The sequence below is a fragment of the Coffea eugenioides genome, chromosome 1 (assembly GCF_003713205.1).
Source record: "Coffea eugenioides isolate CCC68of chromosome 1, Ceug_1.0, whole genome shotgun sequence".
Classification (NCBI taxonomy): domain Eukaryota; kingdom Viridiplantae; phylum Streptophyta; class Magnoliopsida; order Gentianales; family Rubiaceae; genus Coffea; species Coffea eugenioides.
Window position 1 is genome coordinate 49,325,596 of NC_040035.1, and position 21,798 is coordinate 49,347,393.

General features: G+C 37.5%; 3 protein-coding genes across 3 annotated transcripts; 2 read left to right on the plus strand and 1 right to left on the minus strand.

The window, feature by feature from the left end:
* On the plus strand, positions 1-2,336 carry LOC113774146 (RGG repeats nuclear RNA binding protein A-like). Its single transcript, XM_027318717.1, has 5 exons — positions 1-118; positions 950-1,298; positions 1,558-1,648; positions 1,750-1,905; positions 2,022-2,336. Exons 1-5 carry the CDS (start codon positions 1-3, stop codon positions 2,334-2,336), a joined length of 1,029 nt encoding a protein of 342 aa, XP_027174518.1.
* A 6,723-nt stretch (positions 2,337-9,059) lies between these two features.
* On the plus strand, positions 9,060-12,032 carry LOC113752377 (U-box domain-containing protein 9). The gene is made up of 2 exons (XM_027296495.1): positions 9,060-9,791; positions 10,605-12,032. The coding sequence occupies exons 1-2, from the start codon at positions 9,486-9,488 to the stop codon at positions 11,688-11,690; spliced, it is 1,392 nt and encodes a 463-aa protein (XP_027152296.1). The 5' UTR covers positions 9,060-9,485; the 3' UTR covers positions 11,691-12,032.
* A 3,555-nt stretch (positions 12,033-15,587) lies between these two features.
* LOC113775592 (E3 ubiquitin-protein ligase CHIP) lies at positions 15,588-20,954 on the minus strand. Its single transcript, XM_027320543.1, is given in 9 exon segments — positions 15,588-15,910; positions 16,032-16,142; positions 16,242-16,395; positions 16,521-16,654; positions 18,656-18,727; positions 20,072-20,088; positions 20,091-20,134; positions 20,252-20,319; positions 20,439-20,954. Coding segments are annotated over 9 exon segments (873 nt in total). The 5' UTR covers positions 20,586-20,954; the 3' UTR covers positions 15,588-15,784.
* Positions 20,955-21,798: the final 844 nt, after the last annotated feature.

A 21,798-nucleotide genomic window follows, 5' to 3' on the forward strand; every position in this document is an offset into this window, starting at 1 on the left:
ATGGCGTTTAAGGGCAACCTTTTTGCCCTCTTGAACGACGAAGACGACGGTGACTGTTCACAGCTTCTCTCTCCCCCTAGTGCCCCGGAATCCAGAAAGCCCCTCGGCCATAATAATGGTAGCAGTTGTTTGGCTTGAGTTTTTTTTGCATGAATTAGTTATAGAGTGGCATAGTTAGCAATTGCATGTCTTGAAATCAAGAAATGGTAGCAGCAAAAATCTTCCAAACTTTTCTGTTTGACTTTCTTTCCGGTTTGCTCGTTTAATTAGGTTATTGGTGTGATATGTGGATTCTATGACGTGCAAAATCCGTGTAAACAAAGCAATTTGGTTTTGTTGGTTGATAAGTGCGGGCTATCCGCTGTGTGTGTGTTTTTATCTTACCTTTACATGTTAATATGGGTCTTGGTAAAATTTATGCGACGCAAAATTGCATGTTGGGAAATTTTGGGAAGGCAAGAAAAGGTAATTTTTCATTTAAAGAATGTGTTTCGGCATGACGATGAACTATATGTTGAAAGTGGCAAGGGTTGAAAGTGATAAAGAAAGATGTGTTTCTTTTCTTTTCTGCGTGGAAAAAAAAAGATTTCTTTTAAACTGTGCAAATTGTGTGCTAATTTGTATCCGCAAATATCTTTCTTTTTTTCATTATGGGAAAATTTCGTTTGTTTTCTAACCTTTTTCTTTTGGGTTGTGCGAATTGTATGCTAATATGTGTTCTCAAATACCTTTCTGTGCTCTTGTATTTAAAGTCCTAGTCTTGATTTTTATTTTTTGGTAAAATTTATTTTGTTAAAACCGTTGGCCCAATTAGGGGGGCAATATATCAACTGTCAGAAGGTTTTGATTATTTTGCAAAATCCGTTTTTCCAAAATTGTACTTCTAATTTGGACATGGATGTTGTGCAATCTTGGAATCTGTTTTAAGAATTGTAATTATTTTCTGCAGTCGTGAAATCTGAAAGAAGGAAAGGAAAGCAAACTGGAAGAGGAGGCAGAGAACGCGGCTCTGTAAGGAACAATAATGCCCAGGAAAAAGGCATTCAGAATAATAATTATCATCACAGCAACGATAACAGGCGCTATGATGGTGGCCAGCGGCAGAATATGGGAGATAATGGTTATCGAAAGAATGATGATGTTCACGAGCAGAACAATGTTGACAAAAGAGGTTATCGAGGAGCCAACTGGGGAAGCTGGAACAACGATTACAACAAATTTGTCAGGCGTGGAGATGGCGAAGTGAAGACTTATGAGGGAAAGGAGGCTGTTGGCGGTAACGAAGAACCTAGGAAGGGGTAAGCATCTTTTGATGAAATATCTATCAACTTAATCGCGCTGCTTGTCTCTTTCTTTATTCGCCTCGAGTAATAGTTCGTTCGTTTGAATTACAATTTTAATTGATGGATCCTTGATCTACAAACAGAAACATGCATATTAGCTAGTCTGTATCTTTTATAGGTTCTTTTCGCCCCTTCAAAGTAGGATGGACAACTAAATCAGCAACTGGACTGGTTCCTGACTTTTGACATTGTATTCTTGCCTTTCTCATAACAGGAACCTAATTGTGGGGGTATCTAAAGGGCGAGAGCCAGAACAAATTCCTAATGGTGGAAAGGGCTTCAGTGAGCAGAAACGACAAGATAATGTAATACTTCTGCTGCATTTTTTTTGGTATGCGCTGTAAAAGTTAGTTAGTTCGATGTAGATGGGATATTCACATACTCTTTTCTTAATGTTGGTACGCAGACGATGACTTTGCAACAATATGACAAGCAGCTTCTTGAGAAGAGGAAGGCCTTGGAAGCTTTCAAGAAAGAGGAAAGGAAAGTGACACTGGACGAGGAACTCGACTCGATGCAGCTTGTTGGCAAGAAGAAAGATGACGCTGCTTCTGCTAAGCAGGTCGGGATTCAAAAAAAAGTCTCCATTTATGTTTTCATTCTCCTCGCTTTGTTTTTTCTCTCAGTTTCAACAACCATGTAAAACTTGCAATATGATATTCTTTCTGCATTATTTAGAATTCTGAGACAGAGAAGCTCAAGAAAGACGATGGCCTTGGAACGACGAATGAGAAGGTAGGATGGGTGAGTGGTCGCCATGCAATATTTGATAAAGACGCACGTGTGCCTCTTGCATATAGGAGATATACGAGGCCTGCAACCACCACCACGAAGGATGAAGCTCTTAAGGCTGGTCATTCCCCTGAAGTTCCTAGTAAAGCTCCTGAGAGTGGGAATTCCCATAGGAATCCTCCTGTCAAAACTCCTGATGTTGAGGACCGCAAACAGTTCCCCGTGCTCGAGAGGGTGTCAAAAAATTCCAACCCTTGTTAGCATAATAACTTGGACTAGTATTATCCACTACTTCTTTGAGAAGTATGTTGAACGATCATAATTTCTTTCTGGTTTACTATCTATCATTCATGAAATTTTCTTTTGCAGCTAAGCATTCAGAATTTATTTTGCCTCAGCCTTTTTGCTGCTAGTCTTTGCTCTCGTTTGTGTGTTCTTGTTGGGCATAGAATGCCCAATCGGCTAAATTATTTATGCCATGGTTGAATATGTGTTGTCTTCCCTCAGGGAAATTGTAGGATTCTAAACCAATTCTTTTTTTTTACTACGGCTTTATTAGTTTAGGAAATTACTTATCCTAGCGTTTGTGGTGTTAGATTAATACTGCTGTGACTCGTGTGTGATGTGGCGTAAGGAATCGTACTCGGGAAATAATTTGTCTTTTCTTGCACAACTGAGTTGCATACTAACAAAGGCCTGCGGCTTGTTTCTGACTCGGTACCTTCGGGTTATTTTATTACTAACATGTCTTGTAAACTTGGACGGGTGAATGGCAGATTTTTTGTTTCTATAGTTATTTCAAACTTCAGTGTGCTGCTTTTTTTCTTTTTCTTTTTTTTTTTGACGGTTAGATTAATTCCGACACTTCAAGAGTGAAACTGAATGTGTGTAGTGATTAAATATTTGAAGTGTATGCTAGCTATGTCTTACTTCTCTTATTGGAGGAGAACAATGAAGGGAAATTGCTCAATTGAGCAGAGTGCAAGAATTCGGATCCAGATTTGGATATTAAAATTATTTTTCAATCCAAACTCGAAAAAATTTATTGGATCCGAATCGAATCCAGATTCAAATCCGTTTCATTGACACCCCTAGCGATCCCCCGTCCCCCCCCCCCCACCCCAGTTTAAAGCGGAGGGGAATTGCCTCCCCCCAGTTGCCATCCTTGAGAGTATCTAATGGAAACACACACACACACACGTTTGATGCAAGAAAGATTGGGCTTGTTGGCATTCACGGCAAAACTTATCGGGCCTTCATGTATTGACAGAAAACCCAATTCAGTTTTCGAAGTTTCCATGTCAGAATATTTGGGCTAATGCCCATTTTGCCTGTTGTTCTGTCAGGACTCCGAAGTTCCAGATTTCGCCAGATGCCCTCAACCGACGGGCTTCCTTATGCTTACAAAATTCGTGTCTTTACTTGTATGATTCAGGCGCAGCAAACTACAGTGTAAGGTTGATTTTCCACGTCACATGGCACCATATTTATTTAGTATTATTATGGGGATGAAGAGAAATCTGGGGTGTGCAATGTGCAGTTAGTATTATTGTGGGTGCACCAGATTATAACATAATCCAGCCCTTATCTGGTTCATTTTGTACACGAGGAAAAAGACGAATGAGGAGTTGTTGTTTGTGGTGGTGTGTGTGGGGTAAGGGTGCAAACGAGTCGAGCCGAGCTCGAATCGAGTTTTGGCTAATCGAGCCGAGCTCGAGTTAATTTTGTAAAGCTCGAACTCGAACTCGAGCTCGAGATCGATTTAATTAGTTCAAGCTCGACTTGAGTTCGTCAATCGATATTAACGAGTTCGAGTTGAGCTCGTATTCGAGCCGCTCGCGATCGGCTCGATTCGTGAAACATCCCTAGCGTGGGAGGAGGCATTTTGGAGATGATGCTATCAAGGACTGAGCGAATGACACGTCCGTGGTGTAGATATGCGTACGGACGGTGATCTGATCCCAGTTGGCAGCAAAAGTAGCGGCAGGTGGCCGACGGAGCAGATGCAGAGGACCCCATAGCCACCTCATATCTCCAAGGACTGAACGGGATGTATCCTCCCTCCGCCATCCACGACCATGACTCCATCCATCGATGTATATCATCATCCCATCGTTCATGAATTTAAATCTCCAATTATTCCATCTGAAGAACCGCTCTTCTGGCTTTTGCCAAATGTCTGAAGCATGGCCGTTGCTATATATATGTTGCATTTGTAGTCCCATGCAAACCCCTTTTTTCTTGGTGCTTGCTACTAATTTGTTTCTTTTCTCCTTTTTAGTTTTATTTTTCTCGTAAATACTACTATGAGTCGTACTAAGTCGTCTAGGCCTATAGTTAGACGACAGAAATATTTTTATCGGTCAAGTGATCGTAAAATCTTTTATTTCCATTATTTAACCATCCTCTTTCTCTCGCTTCATTGTAAGGATTGGGGCTTTTTTCTTCTTTTCCCTTTGTTTTTATAGATTACAAACTATTTTTGAACAATATTCCAACTTCTCAAAAGAAAATTGAATTTTTCCATCTGAAGATTTTATTGACTGACTTTTAAATGCTACGGAATCGAATGGACCCATGAGTGTTTGGATTCTTGTTTTGTGTACGTAGCATCCACCAAAGTACCTAACGCACTTTATACTGACTGACAGTTAGTCAGCTTAAAGCCTTCACCGATCTTTAAAAAGCTCAAATCAAGCATCCAGAACTCAATTCACATAATAATGAAATTTATATCATGGTTTATCACGTCCTCAACGCATGTTAATGATTAACTAACTGATTCCCCCTTCTATTGTACTTGATTTGGTGGATTATGGTATATTCTGGGCATGACTTAGGTGGCTTTAGGTAAGATGGTTTTGGAACGGAGAATTGAAATAAATTTCATAATTGTTATTTGGCCTATTACTATCGAAATTGAGATTTTGAAATTATATCTAAAAATTTGAAATTCCTCAGTTCCCTAATAACCTAGAGGGTTTTGGACAAAAATACAAGTCTGATTCATATCTAATTTATCAAAAACTAGGGATGGCAATTGGGGCACCCGTTTCGCGAGGACTAATGGGGCAAACATTGGGGTGGGGGGAATTTTTTCCCCCATTAGAAACGGGGCCCGCCCTGTCACTCGTTAAAAAAATTAATATATAATTATATACATATATATAATTATATATATAATATATAATTATAATAATAAATATAATTATATTTATATTTATTATACACACAGATATATTATCAATATAATATATAATATATTATTATATACACATATATAATTATTATTATAAATATATTAATATTATACTAATGTATACTATAATTATACTAATATATATTATATGTGTATATAATTATAATATATATGTCTATATAATAATATATTATATAATTATATATACTATATAATTATAATTAATTTTATTATTATAAATATAATAAATATAATAATTATATTTTATGTGTATATACTAATATATTATAATTATAATATATATTTAATTTATTATATACATTATAATTATATAATATATTAGAATAATCAATATTTATATATATTATATAATTATAATTATATATATTTATATTATTAGTATAATTATATTTAATTATATATAATATTTAATTTAATTGGTTACAAACTTATAATAATGGTATTATTAGTTATATGTATTATATAATGTATATTAGTATATGTAATATAATTAATATTATCAATTACACTAATAATTATATATGTTTACTAATAGAAATTATTAATTAGTGATACTAAATTCACTAATATATTTAATTAGTAAAAATTTCTTATATCTCATTTCGAAAGAGCTAACGAATCAAATATCAATTATAGTAATGATATACATTTCTTGTACTGAACAAAACAAATGTGTTAGAATTACTGACTCTATTCTAAACTTTTGATGAATGTTCCCATATTCAAATTCAATTCCAATGTACGAACAAAGTGCCTACTTAAATTTGATCACGACGCGTTACGATTATTATTATTTTTTTTTTTTGTCAAAAACGACGCGTTACGATTATGGTGTAGTCAAATCACAAATGTTCTTGTGACTTGTGAGTAAATTTTTTTGGTAAAGCCCACCTGTCGTCTAGACCCCTAAGATCGATTAGGCGTGTAAATTTCAACGTAAAAAACTGCGATACAGCTCTTCCCCAAGGGACAAAGGGTCTTTTGTTAACTTTGACGACCTTAATGGCCAAATCTTTAACTGCTTCTTCGCTAACACAAATCAAAATTAACATGCCAAACTTTAAATGCCTACTGATATATATGTCAAATGTGAATTATGGTAGTAATCACGATTTTTTATTTTTTTTTTTAGAAGTGAAAGTAATCAGGATTAGAAACACACATACTGGAATTCCCATGTTCGAATTGGGTACGGGCCAAAAAAATTTTTTTGTGTCGTTGGGAATTGTTCCATCAAAATAATAATGCTCATAAAACAATCAATGCATGTTTCAACTTTCACCGTGCACAGGTTTGTTTGGATTGTGTTTTATTTGGAATATTTTTACTGTAGCACTTTTTGTGATGTGATGTGTGTGAGATAAAAAGGTAATTGAGAAGATAAAAAGATGTATTGAAAATTGTAATGATGATGTAAGCAGATAAAATTGGGGAAATAAAACACAATCCAAACAAACCACTGTAGAAGAGCAACTAACACAAGAATAAACCAGCGGCAGCAAGATAGTGCTGCTTTACGAGAAAACAATTGCTTCGAGATCGTGCAACCAATTATTAGTAACCAGCTACGGTCAACAAAACGAAATGGAAATCCCTACTTGGCCTTCTCAGAGGTCAGAACTTGGAAAATCTTTGTCCATAAAATTATGTTACGCTAGCTAGTAAATGAATATATATATAGTAAAATGTCCACCTGCAAAGTCAGCTAGACTTGACTTTTGTTTTTGGTCAAAACAGTAACTTTATTTTTCATGGTAAGAACTTTACAGTAATTAGACAAGGGTCCAAGTAAAAGGTACAACGATCCTATAATGTTCATTGATGCATTAGCATCTAAGATTGGGGTTTACCCATTCTTCATCTAACCAGATGATTACTAGTATGAATTTTATTTTTTCCATAGCATCACTACTACAGGAATGACTACTATATTAAGTGTTTTGAGAGTAGGGTTTTCAAAATTTAGAAGCAAAATAATTAATTGATTATTTATTTATATAATTGGCCCCTAGTTAATAACTAATCAAAGTCTATCGCAGGCAAGGATTTTCAACATATCATGATATCGATGACAATTAAGATCAAACTTTTGAAATGAAAAAGAAAACTCATGCATATATATATAACACATAATATATATATATATATACATAACACATAACATTATTATAATCTCGAAGCACAGCATTCAACATGACGTGTCCTCCCACCCCTTTGAATACCACGTGCCTTGTTTTATTTTTTATTTTTTATAGTACTAGTGGTAGGGAGTATGAAGAAACCATGCAACGTTTTTTCATCATAGGATTAGGATGCTTCTTCGTAACTAGTATTATCTTTTTTTCTTAATCACTTGATTTGATTTCATATTTAAGAGCAATGTATCATACTAACGGTGCTTTTCATAGCCGCAGAGTACAGTGATTAACCATTTCCATTCTGGTGATTAACAAACTAGTTAACAGTGCAATATCCAACCAATCATAACTCGACGTATGAGGTGGAAAACGTGAATTTTTGTCACTGAAAAAGTTAAGAAACGCTTGGGATCAACTTCTGCAAATATTTACGCTTTTAAAAACGCGAAAACAAACATCCCTATTGGCTTTATAAAATCAGTGGTTCAGTGCAGCATGGCATCAAGTACGAGGTCGACGAGAGGAAAAAAAAAAATTTTTCTTTTTTTTTTTAAAAAAAAAGGAGGAAGGATGGGATTTAAGAGGCCGAAAGAGAGAGGGAGAATGAAATTAGAACCTCTAATTGTTGGAGATGATGAGTGTCTGTTGTTATTAAAACTGCCTAATTTTGTTAATACACGTCAAATGTGTTAGCTTTTCTTTTAAATTGGATTGTGATTTTCTGCAAAAAAAAAAAAATTTACATTTTTCATGAATACATTTTTCAATCATCTCGTTACCTCACATACATCAAATCGTTACAGGGATTGCTAGGGATATAAACAAGGTGATATGAGATTTATAGTTCAACTTTCATACTTTCCCCTTGTAAGATTCAAAATCTACTGCGAGTCCAAAAATAAAAAAAGAAAAGGAGAAGTGTTGAATTTTTAGTGCAATTGTAGTTGCATGGTGCATTTTTGGCAAGGTCAACCTATGAGGTTTTAGTACAAACTTATTATTCTGCATCTCTATGAACATCAAATTGGTTTGAGAAATTGAATAAATCATTTGTACGTCCATTATTTGAGGTCGTGAACGTTGAAATGTCTAGTTTAAATTGAATAGCTTTTGGTACAAGCAAAGTTACCACCGACCCAAATTACATCATACCATGCCATGCTAGCAGAATATGTTTTGAAGAAACCAATCAAAATTGGTTCGAAAAGAATAAATGAATTAGAAGTCGGCTGTCAAATTGACTTAATGACGCATTTACGCCTGCCCGTTATATTAAATATAGTAGTAGCAGGAGGAGTGTGATGCGAGTAGTATCCATAGCAAAAATCACAGAAAATGCTAAACAAGTAGGAGTTACATCTTTGTCATGAGGAGATGAAGAAGAAGTGGTAAAAAATAAAAAAGGGCAAGAGGGGTTTGCCCTTGCATGAGGAGTGACGAGTCCTTCCGCGTAGATGCCAGCTGCTATGGCCACGGATTCCCTGATTGCCTACGCTACACCATGGACCACTCTCCCTCTCCGCATCAGACCTCCCGGGTCCCACCCCAACTTCACACACTCACACACTACCACTACTGTACTACACTTGCACTCTCTCCTGAACGAAACGCTTACACACCCCCTCCCCTCCTCCTGTCTCATTCCCATCAGTCTCTCATTCTTCTTCTCTACACTAACCTGTACCCAGCCCGCCACGCTGCCCAGTGCCCTCTAACTCTCCAACTCTACCTCCCCAGCCAAGTTAAGGATAACAAAAAGGGAAACCCAATTAGTGGTAGAAGTGCCTTAGGTAATCAGGTATAAAAATATATAGTTAGTTTCTTTATTATTCTTCTTCTTCTCAAAAGCCCTCAGACATATGAAACAGAGCAATAACTCCACCGTGTTCTGCTTAGCCTTTACTGGCAATGAAGGAAAAAATTTCCCATGAATATTACTACTCATAATAATCATCCACATTTATTCCGATCCTGTTTTTCCTCCTTTTTTCTGCTAAAATCTTGAGAGATCAAGGAAGAGGGGCTCTTGCCAATTTCTTGAAGGGACAAGAAATGGCGAAAAGTGGGGTGCTGGAGGATGGAGATGGTGATCCGGTGGTGGCGGCGGCGGCAAAGGTGATGGAATTGAAGAGGGAATTGCAGAAGATTGTCAAAGCAATTGATGAGGGTGATGATGTTAATTTGGACGCCCTGGATAAGGCCCACCGGTTGCTTTGTGCTCTCAAGGAGTTGAAGATTAAGAAGCGATCCTTGTCTTCCAAGATTCACGATTCCTCCTCTCTAACTGTCCCCGACGAGTTTCGCTGCCCGCTTTCGGAAGAACTCATGAGGGATCCTGTTATTGTCGCCACCGGTCAGGTACCCACCAATTATCCTCCTTTCTTTCCCTTGCGAGGTCTCCTTGGAATTTTTAGTTTTTTTTTTTCCTGTTTGGGGATAATTCCATGTGGGTTTTGGCGAATTGGGACGACTGTAGTGACATTGTGGGGTTCTAAAGATTGAAGAGATTTAAACTTGATACTGGAATTTGAAGTGGCAAGTGTCTTCTGACACCGCCCAAAAGTACAAAGGCAGACGAGAAGAAAAGGGCAACTTTGTTTCTTTCGTGTTCTTTTGTTTGGTTGTGCTGGTTTAGTGTTTATTTTTCTTGCATTTGTCTAAATTTAGTATATGGGTTGTGTGTTACATGGCTGAATAAATTTGATGAATTGCTCATCATTTGAATGGATTATGGAAGTAGCAATTTTCCCATGGGCTGATAAAAGCTCTTATGTGCTTGATTTGGACTATAGAACGCCAAATGGCCTTTGGTGGCGTAATATAGGTTTTAGTTGACTGGTATACTAGTGAATTGTGAGGGAGAACGCGGAGCTTGGGTTATTTTTTGTTGTCTTCACAAATGGTTTCGCAGGACTTTCTTAAACTAGTTTAGAATTGTGGCTTCAGACAGAGATCAATTCTGGAATTGATGAGACCGAAAGCCTCTACTGCTTGTGAAGTAGAGTACTATCCAGACGACACATTTGTGGAAAGCAAAGGCGTATTGCAGTTTATTTTTTATCTTTTTCATTTGAGTAGGGTTAAATTTGGTGAATGTTTTTTCCTTTTGGTTGATATTTTGTTTGCCTTCCCCGTGATATTTTGCTCAAACTTTCGCCACTAATCTTGCAGACTTATGATAGACCCTTCATTCAGAAATGGTTAAAAGATGGAAATAGGACGTGTCCCCGGACTCAACAAGTACTTTCGCATACTATTCTTACGCCTAATCACTTGATTAGAGAAATGATATCACAATGGTGCAAGAACAATGGGATCCAATTGCCAGACCCCACACAGTATTCTGAGGATGATGGGCCAACAGAAGCTGATAGGGACCGTTTCATTTCTTTGCTTTCAAAGATGTCTTCTTCATTATCTGATCAAAAGGAATCAGCTAGGGATCTGCGGCTGTTGACCAAAAGGATGCCTTCATTCCGAGCCCTATTTGGTGAATCTGTTGACGCGATACCTCAATTGCTATCTCCCATATCTAAAAGCAAGTCTCCAAGTGATATTGACCCTGACATGCAAGAAGACATAATCACAACCCTTTTGAATCTTTCCATTCATGACAACAATAAGAAGCTTGTGGCAGAAACCCCAATGGTTATTCCTCTTCTTATGGATGCCTTACGATCGGGAACTATAGAAACAAGGAGTAATGCTGCAGCTGCTCTGTTCACATTGTCAGCCCTCGACTCCAATAAAGCACTAATAGGAAAATCTGGCGCATTGAAACCCCTGATTGATCTTCTAGATGAAGGTCACAACATAGCAATGAAAGATGTGGCATCAGCAATCTTTAATTTGTGTATCCTTCATGAGAATAAGGCAAGAGCTGTTAGAGATGGCGCTGTGAAGGTGATCCTGAAAAAGATCACAAATAGAGTGCTGGTGGATGAGTTATTGGCCATCCTTGCCATGCTCTCAAACAATCAGAAGGCTGTGGAGGAAATGGTAGAGTTTGAAGCTGTTCCATGCTTATTTAGTATAATGAGAGGGACAGCATGTGCTCGCAACAAGGAGAACTGCATCGCTATTCTTTACACTATTTGTTTCAGCGATCGGACAAAGTGGAAGGAGATGAGAGAAGAAGATAGAACTTATGGTACAATCTCTCAGCTTGTTCAAAATGGTACTTCAAGAGCCAAGAGAAAGGCCAGTGGCATTCTTGAGAGACTAAATAGGGCTGTCAATCTTACCCACACAGCATGATGCAGCCACTCCAGCCTTACCCTGCACAAAGCCTGTAAATTCTACTACAATCCTTTCTCTCTTCCGTGCTGCTACTATACTGCTGAAGGCAGCTTGTGGGTTTTTCTCAAAACTAGCGTTATTGTACATTCTGTGACGTCACCAAGGTTTTGATCTTGAGGTTTATGGATTTATTAGTACAGTCTTTGTGAATGATTACAACAGGGAGCTTTTGGTATAAGATTCTCTCTTTTATATTGCTCAATAATCAGTGCACATGGCTTTGTTTAGTAGGCTGCTTCCCTTTGTGCTGCTACTAGTTAAAAATGTCCAATCCGCAGCTTTCTGCGCCTCCAATTTAAAGTCCTTTTGTTTATAAGATTTTCTTTGGTGATTGCCTAATTATGCTTATGCTTAACCTAGGTACATCCCTGTTTCAATTATTTGAACATTAGCAAATGCTTGCATTGGTTTCTTGAGTTGTCTGCAGGCAACAAACTCCGCTTGCACGGGTGTCCCACCGGTGGATAAAGGTATAAATATTGTCGCTAAAACATATTCTAATCTCCCACATCTTTTGAATGCTAGTGGTCAGTGGATAAATCATCTTGCAGTTCTGGCTGCAGAAAAGAATTGAGCAATTGACTGAGTTCCCCACCCTTTTCTCCCAAAACTTGCAACTTTTATTGGTGCATTTGCTGCTGGAGTTTTCGTTGGTTCTAATAAACCAGATTTTGCCTTCTTCTCTACTCCTTTCCCCGGGGGAGGTAACAAGAGGAAAGAGGAGGGGTGGGGTGGGCTGTGTGAAATGGTTACAGCGTTATGAAGATCATGGTATGATTCGTTGAATAGTTACCAGTTCTGACTTCTAGAGTTAAGGGATTACAACGGGAGAAGCGTGCCCGTATTGAATGCGGTGGTGGTCTTGGAATACTTTTGCATGGGTGGTCCAAAACTTCATCTACTCCGACCATGCATTGAGGCCCTTTTCTGAGCGTTCGTCAGAAAACTGAACAAAAAGGGACGGGAGAGAGAGAGAGAGAGAGCGATGATTCGAATTAAAGTGAAATGGGAATTACAAGATTTAATTGCCATCAAAACACGGGCACTTTGAGTTATTCTTTGGATTGAAGGTAAGGAATTAAGAGGATAGTGGAAAACGGTTTCTATTGATTTTGGTTGGATTGGACATGGAAGGAAAAGAGAGGAAATGCTGAAATTTTGTTTGAATTGAGAAAGGGGAAAAAAAAATCAAGTGTTAGTTGACTGGAAAGATGAGAAAAAATGATTTTTTTAAAAAAAAAATTAAATTATTTATATTAAATCTAGTTCGTTTCACTTGTGTTTTTTCCGGCCAAAATCATTAATCCAGCAAATTTACTATATCATTATTCTTCTTATCCTTTCCCTTCCCTCCAATTCCCTCAATCCAAACGATGCCCAAGTTACCTTCCCGGTGGTTTAGCGCGGTGCGGCGGATTGTAAGTAGTGAAGATACCTCTGAATTGTGATGCTTATGTGCATGCATATTTATATGCATGCTTCTCGTGCGGATTACAAAAGTATTCAGGACCTTCATGTCCCGCCACTGGCAGCATAAGAAGTAGCAGTCTTTCGTGCGTGCATGGAATTTCCAACATGTTAAGGGTATCATTATTGACCAGTGGTTATTCGTCAGAAAGAATAAGCTGACCTTTCCCTTCACCCAAAAAAAAAATAATAATAATTTTGGTTTGCATCTGTTTTCAATTCTAGCAAAAAAAAATAAAATTTCAGGTATCAAAATGTACAAAGCGTTCAGAGTCTCTTAGGCACCGTCTGGACTGAAAGAAAGGAAGGGGAAGGAAAGGAAAGGAGTGACTAGTGAAAAAGAAAACAAAGAAAAGCGGAATCCATTCATTTTATTTGGAGGGTATATAACATCAATGAGCATTGAACAAGCTTGTTTAATAGGCCCAACTATGCTGTCCAGCTTTTCTTCTGTTTTCAATTCTCGAGTTTCTTTTGCTTTATTTCTTTGAAAGAGAATTTCTACGCTTTTCGAAGATCAACGCATTAAGAGGAAGAGAGAGAGTAAAGCATGCAGATGCACCGTCTGCCATAGCCCATAGACATTGGATAACCTGATTAAGGGGCGAAATCAGCGGTTTAATGCTCAAGAGCAGCTGTCGGGAGGAGTGGAAGCCATGGTGGTGGGTGAATATTACTAGCAGCCTTGCTTCGGTACAAATTCAAATGTTATCCAGTTAGGCACATTCTACTGAATATTTTTTTCTTATAAAAATAATTGCAATCCAAACATACATACTCTAATATTAATTAATGTGTGAAATGATACCCCCCTCCTCTTTCCAAGGTATCAATACTATAATGGCTTCATTAAATAATTCATTCCGAACAAGAAAAAATTGCAACGAGTGGTGGGGTAAGACGATCACGATGTGATGGCCACAAAGCAATGTGATTAAAAAAAAATTTGCTTTTATGTTGGTCACGAAAATTTTCTCGTCTTTTTTTCGAAAACGATAACAATTATATAACCTATTCTATTATAGATTACATGGGAGGAAGAGCTTAAAGAGACTTGTGTTAAAGACTAGTAGATATACAAATCTTACTAGATCAAGGGGTGCTCTTGAATTTTTTTCGCTGAAGATTAGAGTTGAACCCCCGTTTACGGCCATTCTAAGCCACTGGCTAAGATTGCACTTAGGTTTCGACATCCACCGAGACTGGCCCTGTATTCATATCCCATGTGTACATACATTTGCATACGTATAAATAGGTTTACAGATATCGATTTAATTGTGCACGTTCCTATTTTATCCATCAAAATGCATATACTACTAGTATTATTCAATAATCTTATTAGGTCTTCTAATTCGTGAACGGTAAGCACACTCCCCATTCATGAATTTCTCAAAACTATCACCCTCATAACGAAATGTTGAACCTTCTTATTACAAATTTTTCCCTGTTTACTGTAAAACACGGAGAATTATTCTATTCTCAAGACCGTGCGTGCATGCACCATGTTGAGGCTCCAAATTATTATTGGCTTATAATGAGCAGAAGTGCAGTGCATTTTAGTACCCGGCCCCACCCCATGGGCATCTATCTGTCAGCAACGTAGACAATCATCGACATTTTCTTAGCACCCTAACCCCACCCTGTTGAAAATGAAGGTCTACCATGTGTAGTCGTGGACCTTATGTTAACTCAAAAGGCAACACATCTCGGGCCAATTTAGCTTTATATCTTCACTTTTCTGCCCAGATAGATGGGAACACGAGTCTTGCATAATTGGTTTGATCACAGACACTCCAGCCAGCATCAACCATGAAATGATAAATGCACCAAAGAAAGAAAGGACATCTCTATTTCTAATCCTCCCATGAAATGCCGCACCAAAGGGGGCTTCAGCTATCAATTCAACTCTTCTGGTGGGCAATTCGATGTAGCGTCAATTACTAGTACATTCTTAATAATACAACTGGGAAAACTGGGATAGGAGCCTACCATATCTTGAACTCACATGGCTGAAAATTTTCTAGAAAGTTATCCATGCCCGCAATGCATTAGGCTTGTTTTTCCCTTCCCCTTTTAATGGTTGCATACATCCACTTGTGTTGTGGTCGCCTGTGTTTTGATGAATCACGAGGCATTGTTGATTACTACCCTTCTTCACAGCACATTCACACCAAGAAAGAGAGATGGAGGGGGGGAAAAAATGAACGTAGTTGAAGCTGAGAATTTCGTCCAACTAAACAGTCGAGAAACGCTAGCATGATCATGTCTTTTTATTTTTTAATTAAAAAAAAAAAGGCCTTTCAGTCTTCAGAGTATTGAATTTTCCACCATGAAACTCGACATTCGCAACACAACACTGTACATGCATCGCTCTGATCACCTGTACAATTTGGAGCAGACCAATGGAACGACATTATATTATAGTAATCTTTCCGTACTATACAATCGGGTGCATCAAGCTACATTCCAAGCTTTACGGTTTACACTTTTACAGTACACGGGGAATGTTTTCTTGGGTTCTGAGACGCAATTAGCATTTTTGCACAACAAACAAGAATTACAACCGAATTCAGACTGCACAACGTTTAGTCCATCTTGTAAGCCCAACCGTGCTTGTCCAGAAATGCTCCTACTGCCTCTTTTATGGCCAAATTCGGCACCAGCTGGGATTTAAACAGTGGTTCGCGTGTAATTGGATCAAACTTACCCACCTAGCTCATTACAGTAAATGAGGATTTATTTTGTATGAAACCAAAGTATAGCCTGAACAATTGGCACGTAAAAATAGCTTTGAACAATTGACGCGAGGATTAAGAGAGAGATGATTTTTACCTTTTCCAAATGGTTAAGGATCACTGCCCGCTCATACGTAAATCCACTAGGAGCGATGACAGGATCACGAAAAATGTCAAGCGTAATTTTACAACAAAGATAATCTGGCACCTGAATCCTCAAGTGTTAACAGGACAGAAGTCGAATGTGACCAATGAAGAACAGGAGTAGTAGTAGCCCACAAAGAAATGGATTGTAAGAAATAATTACCTCGGTTGGTATATCATCTTCTGCAGCTTTGTGGAAAACCCTACTTAATGCTTCCAGTTGCTCGGTATTGGACTTTGTATCTCCATCAAAATAACCATTGGCATAAGAAGAATCCAGGAAATTTTTCTCCTTGAGAGCTTCTTCACAAGTTTCTCTGAGGCACAATAAACAGCAGATAGTGAAAATGAAAACTTTACCCGCAAATGAACCAAGTAAATAATAGAACACTATCAACGCCAATCATAACAATAACAAACAAAATCACAAAAGATCACTTACTTCAAACTTTGAAGTTCCCAAGAACGATTGGTGGATTCATGCTCCCACTCCAAGTATTTTGCTTTTGCAAGCTCCAGCCAGATTTCCTCTACCATGTAACCTTTCGGGTTAGCACCCCTTCCGAAATCCAACGCCTAAAAGGTAATTCAGTTGGGACTTACTACGCACTTTCAGAGTCAATTTCCTTTCAGAAGCTTTAAGTCAGCATGCATAGAATAGAACAACTTAAGATGCCAGTTAAATGCCACACTAAATACAAGTTTTCTAGTTTTCTAGTATCAACATATACATCTCAATATGCATATATTCAGATACCCCTCAAAGAAGATGGTTTGTATGTCTAAAACATAAGGAAAAGATCAAGAATTAAAAGAACAATTCTGTGCTGCCAGCGTAAGTTCGCAGATCAGTAGCTGGAGATATCCTATCATGGAATTTCTCATTATCTATGCACTTTAGTACATTTTCACATATCACCATCTGGATTACAGCTTGGTAGTATCCAAGGGTGCCACTCATTATACAAGATTGAAATATTGCCAACTAAACCTAGGCAGATCATGCAGCTGCCTAGTACCCAGGGTAGACTGGCCAATGAACATAATGATCCTGGGTTCACCAACTTCAAGAGTGCAGGAAGGCAAATGGTATTTAAGAAACTTTGATGTTGAAGCCCAATTCTACTACACAAATGGCCAATGGAAACTACTCAATGAAGGGCTTCACAAACTAATGCATCACAAGTGGCACACTTAATGAGTGTGCTTCGAGGTATGATGTGAATAGTTAAAGATGGCGTACGTAGGTAACAAAAACAGTGTTAAGAGCATTTCTGGAGCACAAGAAAATGACATTTTACCAAAGCGTACTATAAGCTTCTCATATACCAAAATAAGAAACACAAATTCAATTCTAAAAAATAGCAGTTGGTCTTGCCATTCTTATAGCTTCACAAAGTCAACAATATATAAGTCATAAAACATAATTTCAACTCATCCCAGACTTCATTAGCCAATACATTATGCACCATGCATGTTTGACTAAGTATTACAACTCCCCCCAACCTTTCCCCTTTAGTCAAAAGGCTTAGTCAAAGACAAAGGAAAAGAAGAAAGAAGTGAAAAGTAAAACCATTAACGTCCATTGGCCACAGGTTGACCAAATTATAGTCTACTTATTAACATCAAATACTGGACAATAGAAAAAGAAGTTGGCAACTAGGTGCGACTTGGACCTACAAAGCACCATTAGAGCATCAGGAATCGAGATCGAGTTGAAGACCAAGAAAAACTATTTAAGGTCTAAAAAGATTATACAATTCTAGATTAATGGCGTATAACGTTCTTAGTTACACCAGATGTCCTCAAAGGTGAGAGAGAATAAAATGAAGCCCCAAAACAATGGAAAATTTTTTTTAATGTTTTGAGAAAAGAAGGTTAAGAAAAAAATGATTAAGGGCAAGACTGAAGGTAATTTTTTATCGATACTGTGTTGAACTATCATTTAGAATGACTTCATCTCTCAAAGGAAGAAAGCAATATTTAAGGCATAAGCATTCTGTTTCCATTGTGGTTTGAGTAAGAAAGAAGTGGGGAAGAAGACAGGGAGGTTTTTTTTTTCACTGCCTTGGCAGGGTAATATACAAGCTGTCAGATATATAGCACAAGCAATGAACAGCCAACAAGAGGACAAGCCAAGGGATGCACACCACGAAAGATGTAAGACTTCTAACAATGCCTCAGTTGAGCAAATCATCTTTAAAACTTCAATCAAGTGAAAGCAACCCATTCTGTTTAACAAAAAATTAGTCTCCTATAACTCAATAAATGATATAACCAGCCTTCCACCCCCAAACCAACCTTGCCCGACCCCACACACACCCAAAAAGAAAAAGGGGAAAAAATGGAATGATGAAGAAGAAGCAGAAGCAGAAGAACCCCTCATCCTATCCAGAAAATCTAAAAAGCACAGTTGCAAAAAAGTTCTGTTTGCTAGATATGGATATACATACCCAACAAATGCCACACTGCTGAAGACGCATTAGACAAGTAGATTTATGTACAGAACAATAAACAATAATAAAATACGTGCTAAGGAGTAACAAACTTATCTGTATGACCCAAAGAAACAAATACCTTTTCTAGTTCCTTGACCCCTTCAGCATACTCTTCTCTTTGCAGCAAAGCAAGACCTAGCATGTAATGGGCCTATAAAGCCAGAAAGCATTCCCTGTTAGATAGCTGTATATGAGAACTTCAAAGACATTGGAATACTAACATTTCAATTCGTGCAATGAATTTCTACATAGGATGTGGATTTTACAAATATGCTATCTTTGGAAGCAACATAAATGTTCCCAGAAAAAGCAGCTATTCAGCGACTAGAAGACAAGTATCTCAAAAAGAACAATAAGCCACAAAATTCCTAACACAAGGTTATATTGTCATCACAACTACTTCATCACCCCCCCCCCTAAAAAAAAATAAAAAAAGAAAACCCAGCTGTCAAACATACCACTAGAAACCAAATTTGAGCAGTACATAGGTCCCTGATTGAGTAGCTGATCAACTCTATACTGAGTTAAATAAAAGCTTAAAATGAAAATAGTAAAAGCGACTTGGCAAATTGCAGCCTGCTTATCGAAAAGCTTTGTACAGCTTGTGCCTTTAAGCAAAGAGACCACTGTGACTGCTTTTTGAATTAGTGACCCTTTATTCAAAAAAGAAAAGTACTACCCAAGGTGCCCATACCTCAGAAGATCACCAATAGTGCCATAGGTGGCTCAAAACATAACACCATATACAACACCAAACTACAAATTATCAAAAAGACACGCAAATTGACAATCAAATATCTGCAACAGAACAAATTTGTCGAGAAAAAAAAAATCTCATGAGCAGGATTCCAGATATAGTAACAGTAGTGACATGAAAATTGATGACGACATGAGTCAGCTTTTTTGAGAAACTCTTTAATCCAAGCCTTTTGGCTGCTGGCACCTCTTCACAATAGCACAATCATAGCAACATAATTAACGAAGAAACTACTGTATATGACAGCTTTCCTATCCACTCTAACAAATGCCTGGTGAAATTGCATGTATTTGCCCGATAGAAGATTTCTTTTACAGTCATTAAGAAAGAGTCTGTACATATTGGCAATCTATTTTGACAAATTGGGGGACCGCATTACATTAAAGTGTTCAGATCACTTTAGGGTAGATATGAACAGATTGACTCAAATCAATAACGTCACAGTCCACGACAGAATAAAAGCCCTTAAAATCCTAAATGCCAAGGTGCTGATGAAAGTCACACGTTAAACAGTACAAATCCCTGCGATGTTCCTAACAAACACCGGGCTAATTAATCACAAACATTTGGCAAAGACACGAGCAGCATGATTTTTCTACCCTTGATAAAAGATGTCAGAAAACTTGCAGCGTCCACACGTAACAAGCATGAATTCCAAAAGAATGCAAAACAAAAATGATGGTATAAAAAGGTTCGCAACAAAATCAAATCTTACTGAAAAAAAACTAGTCCACAGACCTTGACAGAATGGTGATCAATCTGATAGCTCTTCTACAATCTTCCTCCACCCTTTTCCAATCACTACAAATTCATATGTCAAATCACCAGTAACCACATCAACATCCTTATAACCACCATAAATTGAAACGACAAAATGAACTAGTAATGCCAAATACTACTAACAGGAAAAGTACATACTTGCGCCTCCGATGACACAAAGCACGATTTGTCCAATATATGGCCACATTAGGGCACAATGCAATCGCCTAAATAACCATCCAAAAGAAGGGGGAAAATGTAAAATAAAAGAAAGGGCAGTGCCAGGGTTATGTATACATTTGTATATGTGTAAATTCATGCGTAGAATACAGAAAGGTGGGTTTACCTCAGTATAAGCATCGATGGCAGCACCAAATCGATCTTTCTTGAAGCAATGGTTGCCTTCTTGCCGGAGCTGTTCCGCTTGTTTGGCCACCGCTGCGGCATCCATAGCGGCGGCGGCGGCGGCGGCTGCAGCCACCGTGGGAGACATTTTACCGTATTTTTTGAAAATTCTGTGCAAACCTATAATTATCTATCTCAAAATTAATTTCTTTAACAGCAAAATCTCGAAATTCTTTGCTGGGTACAAGTGTTTGTGATGCCTGTTCGCTCGCGACGCCCAAAAAATTGTGTTGTACGTTTGGGACGGAAGAGTTGGGGCAAACAATTGGAAGTAAATATTTGGAAGGGGGAGGAAATGAAACCAAAATTTTTATTAGAACCGAAGAGTGTTGAAATTTTACTAATCTGACGAAGTTTCACGATGCTTCCAAATTTCAGCTACCTGACTTAGGGAAAATGGGACGGGAAGAGGACATGTATGCAGAATAGAGCGAAAGAGACAAACACAGACCCCCTGCGCGTTTACTGCTGCAAACTCTCTATTACTGCTCTTTTTTCCACCGGACCGGCCCCATGAAAACAACTACAGTGCCATGCCCTTGGATGTGATATGATGTGACGTACGTGAGATAAAAAAGTGGATTGAAAAATGTGTTTACGATGCAAACGAAACATTATTTGAAATAATTTCATAATCCAAATAAATCCACTAATAGTACAATAAGCATTTTCCTATTGAGAACTTTGATTAAAATACGAGGTAACTAGGACTGTGTTCATAATTTTGTTTAGATAGAATATTATTTAAAATAATTATTATAATATATTTTATGATGTAATATACGTGAAATAAAAAAATTATTGAAAATATAAAAGATTGAATTTAAAAATATGTTTATAATGCAAGTGAAATATTATTTTAAAAAAATAAGATATTCGAACAAAGCATAGTACTACTTTAAATTTTATAATATTTTTACTTAAATTTCATGCATTTTAACTTTGAAAAATGTATACATCAACACATCAAATTAAAGAGAGGAGATTCTACTGCCGTTCCGTTCCTTTTAGGCATCGTTAAATTTATGTATTGGTTTTTTAGACTAGATTAACTTTAATTCAGAATTTGCACCAGTATTACTATTAGTAAGAGATTGAAATTGACCCCAAGACGAAGAGCTCAAAAAATAAATAAATAAATAAATAAAAGGTTGGATGGGGCTCAAAACTGCCTTCAGACATTTCTATGGGCAGTGTCAGGGTGGGGCCGTGGAGGCGGTTACGTCAGACCCGGGTTTTGATTGGATGGTTCTAGAATTTGCCTCAAATGTTAATTCGGGTTCTCTAGTTCGCGGAAGAGA